Source organism: Chelonia mydas, chromosome 2 (assembly GCF_015237465.2).
Source record: "Chelonia mydas isolate rCheMyd1 chromosome 2, rCheMyd1.pri.v2, whole genome shotgun sequence".
Taxonomy (NCBI): domain Eukaryota; kingdom Metazoa; phylum Chordata; order Testudines; family Cheloniidae; genus Chelonia; species Chelonia mydas.
The window spans coordinates 61,377,619-61,386,049 of NC_057850.1; the positions used below are offsets into that span (position 1 = coordinate 61,377,619).

The window sequence follows — 8,431 nt, forward strand, 5'->3', positions numbered from 1 at the left end:
TATATAAGGAAATGGTGGTTTACCTACAATGCATCATTTCGCTATAGCTTTCAAATCAGTCACAGATCACAGTTCTTACAGGTGCAGATATGAATTTACAAATACAGCAGTCAAATGCTTGAAATATACATTTATTTCATATTGTATTACACGTCTCTGAATCAGGTTGAGAGGACAAGGGCGAGTACGGGCTCTGGGAAACGTTTAACTCATGCAAAGTCTGCGTGAATATAGCCCGTGCAAATTAAAGCAAACCCCTTAGAAAGCATTTCTATTAGCATGTTGAAATGGAGCTGATCTAGCCATTATTCTGTAAAGCCAAGGGGCTGGGCTGTAGCTCACAAGCTTTTGCTCACCGAACGTATTGCAGTGTTTCTTCAGCAACAGCACTGACTAACTAACCTTAGTTTCCGAGTTACCCCTCAGTGTAAAGGAAAAGCCACATCAAGCAACTGCGTACTTCAACTTGACTACAGCGTGAAGCCATAGTACCTGATCTGCTTAACCCTTGCTACTCCTGACTGAACGATTATCAGTATTTTCTATGGGAAGGGACAACCCATTATTAAACTCTGGTGAACCTTGCTAGACTCGAGCCCACTCGGGTCTCTCGGAAGGAGCGCAGAAGGATCGGGACAGGTGAAGATTCAGGGGAAGGAAATAAACATTCTCCCTCGAGCTTCTGCCCCTGTCTTGCATGGCAGAGCTGGAGCGTTAAGGGAAGAAAGAAGTACCACGAAATAACCTTCCCTTCTGTCCACACCAACAAGCCAAACTCCAGGAAGTGCCGGAGCTGGAAATCCACCTGCCCCAGGAGAGCGAGAGCACTAAGGGGAAAACCCCAGTGGGGCATTTCCAGCTGCCTGATTGGAGAGAAGGAGGAGCAATGACGAGCCTCCGGGAGCTCAAAACCCAGGACAATTAGAGGCACTGCACAAGGAAAGCGGACTGCACTGGGTGGCAGTCTCTGTAAAGAATCCGTACTCCAGATTGAAAGGCGAAGCAGCAGCTTCGCTTCTCCATGGCAATCTGTTAAACTAATGTTTATGTAAAACGGGCGATCTTGTTTTAAAAAGGGGAACAAAAGTCAGACAACCCAGGCCCTGTCAATTGACCCGGCACTGCGCCGGAGCCCGGAGCCGACTTCCTTTAAAGTTGTGTACCTGTCAGGCAATGACTCGCTCCGCCACCTGATTAAAAGCCCAGTTTAAATCGCCCCTGAGGGTACTGGCAATGGGCGAAATCACAGGATCCTGCCGATGGCATACGCACGAGTGGCTCATTTATTTTACCAACAACCCACTTAAAAAAAAAAGTGTTAATTGCTGCAAACTTTCCTAGCACGTGGGTAATTTACTTTGACGGCTGCATTTTAATTAAAAGCAAACTTATTTATGTTTCTGATGTTTATATTGCGCAATTTAATTACGCTTAGAGGCAGCACCGCATTCCCCCCCATCCTAAATCACATTTTCATTAAGGGTTTGAATAAGAAAACTCACTTGACCACTATTCATTATCTCTTCCCCTCCGTGCGCACAAGTTCACTTACCCCTTCATTTAGTCACTTACTCATTCCAGCAGATCCGCTGCGACGGCTGCCAGCAGGGCTGTGCACACTCATCATTATTTGTCAAAGTCTCGAAAGTGTATTATCCCTTTTTCCAGCCGTAATTAGTTACCATAGCATCTAATACGTAAATGTGCCCAGCGCACACCATTAACAGTTAAACGAAGGATTCAATTTAACACATGATTATATCTTTCATAAGTCATTACATTAGGAAAGTCAATGTCACTCATGCTGGGACAGTGGCAGGCTTAGACCTGGGGAAAGGGGGGTGGGGGGGAGTCTGTCTTGGCACCCGGAGCGGAGGGGTGGTTTTGGAGAAGGCCGGTTGAACGGGCTCGGTGTGGCGGGGTGTTGGAAGTGGAACAAAAGCTCTTCCAGGGGCTGGTCAGTTCTGCCGCAGGGGGGAAATCCCCCCGCCCCAGGAGCCCGCACACGGCTCGTCTGACGGAGACAATGGGTGAGGCCGGGCGGGCGACCGTGCAAGCGCCGGTTCCGTGTCAGCTCCCAGCGACGCTGCTGATTACAGGGCAATAGGCAAGAGGTGTTAAAAGCGGCACCGGCTCGGAAACTGTCACAGGCTCGACAAAAATAAAGTCAGATCAGTCACCCCCCCCCCCGACAGGAGGCGATGGCCGGGATTGAGGCTTGTTTTCTGAGCCATCTCCGCGGATCCTCTCTGCTAACTCTTTCTGGCGCAAACCAAGCTTATAAAAGCAGCTGGGGGCGAAGGGGGGGGGGGGGTCTTGGAGGATTGCTTTGCAAAAAATACAACCTTAATTGAAACCACGAGGAAGGCACCTCCGTGCACACAGTTAGGGAACGGTAGCGACATTGGTGGCTCAGAACTAGCTTTGCTCCCAACTGCCAGCTCGGTCGTTTAAATGTCAAATTTCAGACAACTTAAGCTTCCCGAGTGAACGCCTGGGAAGAACCGCTCCTAGGGGCGTGGGGCTGTAGCAGCAAGTCGCTGTTCTCTAGCAAACTTTTGGTCACTCGTCAGCAGGTGAAGGCGCTTCCAAAGCATGTCACAGATCACAGGAAAAAGCGCCCAGTCAGCTACAGCTCTGTAGAGAGCTCTGATCAGGGCAGGCTGTTTAACAGTGCTGAGCAGCTGGTTTCCAGCCTAGGAGGGGATGTGTTTGAACTAAAGTAGAGGAACGAGCCAGGCTTATTTTAAAAATTGGCCCCACCCTTTGATTCATAAAGACTCCCCCTTCCCTCTCTCCCTCCCCCCCCCCCCCCCGCCTTCACCTTGCCTTCCATAGCAAAGATCATCATAGCATTGCCACACGGAATTATTGAAACCCCTGGGATCTTCCTTTCCCACTCCATAATTTGTTACGCGGTACTAATTCTAGCAAGAATTGAGAAGCCAGCCGCACCTAGGAGAGGAATATTTCAAGGAAGGCGCCTTTGTCATGAGAAATATGAAGCAGCAACTCTTGCAGCAAACGTGTCCTGAGATGTTAATATGCGCACACGCACACGCACACATACACACACACAAGTCAGCCGGGTGGCTGTGGTTAATTCCTAATCAGAATGATGGACAGCAGAGACAGAACAATACAAACTGATGGCTGTGTTGCTGATCACTTTACCCCTTGATTAAAGACACCCAATTATGGCGCAGAACAGTGTCGTAATTATGTTCCTTAATCACATCCAGGAGGTTTAATTGCCTTAACGATGTGTTTCATTAAATGAATTTAGGTATTATAGTCGACAGTTTTCATACACAGTTGTTTTCAAATTAACATAATATTAGACATCGTCATGGAAATTGTTTTAATAATCATAATTAGACGCACCCAGGCTTTGTCTAGTAAATGCTGAGAGACGGCTCTGCTTGCGCCTGGGGGCCGAGCTGCCCACCCTGGCTGGGCTGCCTTCCCACAGCTTCGTGGCACTTTACAGTTATGGTTCCTGAAAAGTTACAGGTTCTGATTAATCTCTTTGATGGGAAGTGGAGCGGAAATATGTATCCCCTTCTACCACGCTGGCTGCCATTTAGGGCTCTCAGAAGCTGAGACTACCCAGAGCCAGCAAATAGGGCATACTGTATGCAGCGGGCACATACACACAACCCCGACCGACCCCACCAAGGAAACCTGGCGGCGGGTCTGGGCTCCACGGAGGGAAGAACTGTAGTGCCTCCCTCTCGGGACCCCACCGCCGAGCCGGCACACGTGTAAATGCTCACACTCCAGATCAACGCGGGTAAAAGTCACTTCGGCACTTGGGTTTGTTTATATTTATAATCGAGCCTGACTGCTCTTCGGGTGCGAAAAGCGAGGGGCTTTTGGACTGTGGCCTCGAGCTCCCAGGGCGTTCAAGGAACAGCAAAGAGGACCTAAAAACGTTGTGTGTGTGTGTGTCCCCTCCCCTCCTCTTGTCAGGAATTGCAGACCGTTACTCATGTTAACACTGCCATATGTGGGAACATACCAAAACCCTAACAGCTTGCATCTTTTCAGCATTAACTCCCCCCCTCCCCCCCGCCCCAGACTGAGGTTTCATCTCCAGGCTGGAAGTGTGAAGAAAGCCTTCAATCGTCCTACAAGCAAACTTGGGGGCTCTTCTCTCTCTTCCTCTGTCTATCACTACTGCTTTCATTTCTCTTTCTTGCAACGAGTCAATCCCCTGTCAATTAAACAGGTGAATGATAACAATGGATCCGTGTCAAGAACTTGAATGCCACAGTCCCTGAGCGATGCTATTTTTGTATGCTTGGCACCCAAGCAAAGCCAGAGAGAAAGGGGATATTTCAAACCCCCCCCCCCCCGTTACTGGTACAAAGCACAGCATAATAATAAAAAGTTTGTTGAAAATATTTTAATAAAGATTCTTTCCGACATAGATACACATACAAACGATCGTACATTGCTGTCATAATCTGATTGACCTATTTAATATATATCATTCTTTACACATCCATGACCTGCCAACAGATCCATGACGGCTCCTATTTTGCCATCCAACCTGACAGTCCGAATTTGTATTATCTGCAAGTAGTGGAAAGGAGCAGGACTCGTTTTTGAAGTGGGGGGGGGGGGGGAAGGAACTGATTTACAAATGGCAGAGAGACAGCTACCCAGCCATGCAAACTCAGACTGAAAGCTCACTTTGGGTAAATAGCCACTTTTTGCTCTTCTTATTTTATTTTTCTTTAGATTAAAAAAAAAAAATCACACGTTCTGTAAATCAGCCCAAAGTATTTCAATTTAAATAATCATCCACAGTCAGGTTAATTTACATACATATTGAGAGCAATTAAATTATACCTTTGGGGAACACACACACACACACAACAAACAAAAAACCAAAAACAAAACCAGCGTCTGGGAACACATGAGCTTGGCAAGTGTTTTTTTCCCCCCTCATAGGAGCTATTGCTTTGATGCCTTGTAAAAGTAAATCGCTATTACCCTTTATAATGCAAAGAATCCCCCTTTTAAAAAGTCAGTTAATTGAGAATTAAGAATACACCTTTCCTGTGATTTTTGGACTGAAGCAATTTATTAAAGCTCAATTTAAATACAGGGATGATGCAACTTAAAATCCAGACGACCTTTCATCAACCTAAGCAGCTCCGATACAGCAATAGTTCTGCGTATACCTTGTTGGCAAATAAACGTTTTAAACACTTGGCACACAGTTTAAGTTAATCCATAAAACAGAATTTTAGAAGCATTTTAAAAAAAACTGCACATAAGACCCGTGACCTAAACACATGATAAATATTGTTGGCGTGGAAGGGTCCTTGAAAGAAGAACAAATAAATATCATGTCTTGTTTATACATCATTGCAACGTGGAAAGAAACAAGGTGCACATAAATATTTGTTTTAAAAATGCAACACTTTCAGCCACACGGAGTAGGGTGTTTCTCGCTCGCTCGCTCTTGAAATCACTCTCGCCAAAACTTCGCGCATTTTCACAGGATCAAAGTTCAGAGACAATAAAAAATACAAGTCAGTCTTTCATAGCAACGGTTCAGGCTCTTGGTTTCGTTTAAATAAGAAGTCTACGTTTCAAGTTTGTTTGGCGCCTGGCTCAGCATCAAAAAAATTGGTTGCAAGTGCCCCTTCTGATTTGTCTGGATGGCCGTGCAGCTGGAGTCCCCGCCACCGCACCCCAGCCTGCCACCCCCCCCCCCCCCCGGCCTCAGCTCGCTGGGGCAGAGTTCTCGAGCCCCAGTCGGCGGGATTGAAATACATCAGCTGGGGAGGGGGGCTTCCTTTTTCCTCCCCCAGCTGCTATTTCTCAGCCTCTCTTTGTGTCCACACACACACACACACACACATACACACACACACACACACAATTGCGATTTTTTACTTCGCTGAGGTCTTGGTTGCGATCAAGTCACCACTTCCACGAGGAAAGCCCCCAAGCCCACCCCCGGCCCGTTCCAAAAAAGAAAAGAAAAACCTTAAGCCTAATAACCACGAGAAACGGAGGATTTAGCCCAAGTCCTTGCCCAGAGTCGCCCCCCCGCCCCGCACCCACCCCTGCCAGCTCCTTGCCCTGCCCGGGTGGAAGCGCCTGGCGGGGGCTTTAAGGCTTCTCCGTGCACTGTTTGCAGAGGCTGGAGGAGACGCTGTTGAAAATGGCACATTTCTCCGGGCAGGAGCTGGCAGGGGGCAGGCCGGCGCTGAAGGGGTAGCCGGCCGCCTGCTCGTAGGCACCGAGGGCTGGGTGCAAGGCGGCGGCCGCGGCCGCCGCCGCCGCCGCCGAGCTGGGCAGGGAGGCGGCCGAGATGGCCTGGCCCTGGTTGAGATAAGCCACCAGGCGCCGCATCTCCTCCAGAGCCTGCGCCTGCATGAGGATGTAGTTCTTGGCCAGCAGCAGCGTGGCGATCTTGGAGAGCTTCCGCACCGAGGGGCTGTGCGCGTAGGGGATCACCGCCCGCAGCTCGTCCAGCGCGTCGTTCAGGTCGTGCATCCGCCGCCGCTCGCGGGCGTTGATGTTGAGCCGCAGCGCCTTCTGCTCCTTCGACTTCTTGCTCCCGCCCAGGCCGTGGCTGTTGGAGCAGCCGCCCTCGGCCGCCTTCAGGCCCCCCCCCGGCGCCCCCCGCCCCGGGCGAGGCGGCCCGCGGGTCTCCCCCGCGCAGCACCAGCTCGCAGCGCCCGTCGCTGTCGTCGTCGGGGCTCTGCTCGCCGCCGCTGCTCTCCGCCACCGAGCTGCGGCTGGTGCTCTCGCCGTACTTGCCGCACACCGAGCCGGCCGGCAGCGAGAGGGGGTCGCCGGCCCCCAGCGCCGCCCCGGGCTGCAGCAGCCCCTCCGCCTCGCCGGGCTCGAAGCAGCTGAGGGGCGAGGGCTGGCGCTCGCGCGGGTGGCTCAGGTCGAGCCCCGGGGGCGCGCGGAAGGCGGCCTCCATCCTCGTGGCCGAGGCGCCGAGAGTCTTGTGGAACAAGTCCTCCTCCGCGGCCAGGCTCAGCGCCCGCTCCATGCTGCCCGCCCTGCGCCGGCTCCTCCGCGCCGCCTTCTCCGCTGGCCGCGAGCTCTCACCAGGGGATGCGCTCGGGCATTGTGAGCTGCGAGCAGCCCCCTCGTCCGCCGTTTATCTTGCTTGGCTTCACCTTCAAGAGATTTCCGGCCCCAGCAGCCGGGGGAGTCTTTTACATCATTAGCTCGGCGAGTAGGTTATTATGAGGAAGACTCGCCTGTTGGGACAGAGCTCTCTACCCAATCAGGTTAACGCTTTAATTAATAGGATTAAAGCGGTGACAAACAAGCCCAGGCGCTAGCTGGCCCTGAGTCTGAAGAGTTTCATTTCCCAGGTCTGAAGACAGGCAGCAGCTAGAGCTTTATAAAAGGCGCCTGCTCCATTATTCTCCCTGCCATCTGTAGACACAGCTTCGCGCATATGTTTGCAAGACGTTGTGTCCTGTTAGGGACCCAACGACTGCCTTTAGCTTGGCATGTGTGGCGCCTTTCACTCGTCAATGAGCACACTAACCGCCCTGCTCAGAGCCCGGGCTGTTCCTCGCCTCCTTCAGCAAATGGCAGAGCTGCACTGCCAAGGGGCCCACTGGAGCGCCTTCCTCCGCGCGCGGCCAGCCGACTTCTGCCGACTGCACCAAGCCAGAGTCACGCCACCCCTGTTTACACGAACTTAGCTCTCCCTGTGGAAAGGGGTGGCGTGGAATAGCAAACGCCAGGCTGCTCCCTGCTGACTCGCCAGAAAGGTTCACCTTGGCTTCGGACGAGACGATCCTTTTTCTCCCTTTCAGAACAAATTGAGGACAAACTGCAAGGCGCTGCTTTTGTCCCCTCCCCCAGCCAAACTTTACAGGTTTCCACTCGCAGGTTTGCTACCTAGTGGTAATTACCCCCCCCCCCCCGCGCGTCAATAAAAATAAAAGCATCAGTTTTACAATACAACTAATTTGAGGGCAAATAATAGGAATTAAGGACCAACTTTTCTAGCGATCAGTTCTTCAAAGGTTCCCTCCTTGCAATAAGGATACTTTACAAGGACGGTCCTGCCTAACTCAGAAATGGGTGGGTAGTTTGTGCCTCTGAATGTATCAGATCAACTTGAGATCATGTAATTCATTAATGTCATCCCTCACGTATTTATATTTCCTGGGCTTCAGCTACAACTCCTCACCTTAAGGCCCACTTTCCTTACAGTCAGGTTCTCACACTAAAGTGTAAACACAAGTATTTGTCTAAAATGTGTCCTGCGGATCCTCTAATAATAGAGACAAGCAGCCTTTTCTCCTTTTATTATAATCGCACTGAAAGCACATGGTATTTAGTGGCGGGTTTTCATTCTTATGACATCAGTAAAAACAATATTTCCCAACACCTCCAGTGCATCATTCGTATGTGGCAGAATTACTGAAGG

General features: G+C 50.7%; 1 protein-coding gene across 1 annotated transcript; it reads right to left on the bottom strand.

Moving 5' to 3' along the window:
- Positions 1-6,021: 6,021 nt before the first annotated feature.
- BHLHE22 (basic helix-loop-helix family member e22) lies at positions 6,022-7,834 on the bottom strand. The gene is given in 2 exon segments (XM_037891609.2): positions 6,022-6,639; positions 6,641-7,834. Coding segments are annotated over 2 exon segments (894 nt in total). The 5' UTR covers positions 7,028-7,834; the 3' UTR covers positions 6,022-6,132.
- Positions 7,835-8,431: the final 597 nt, after the last annotated feature.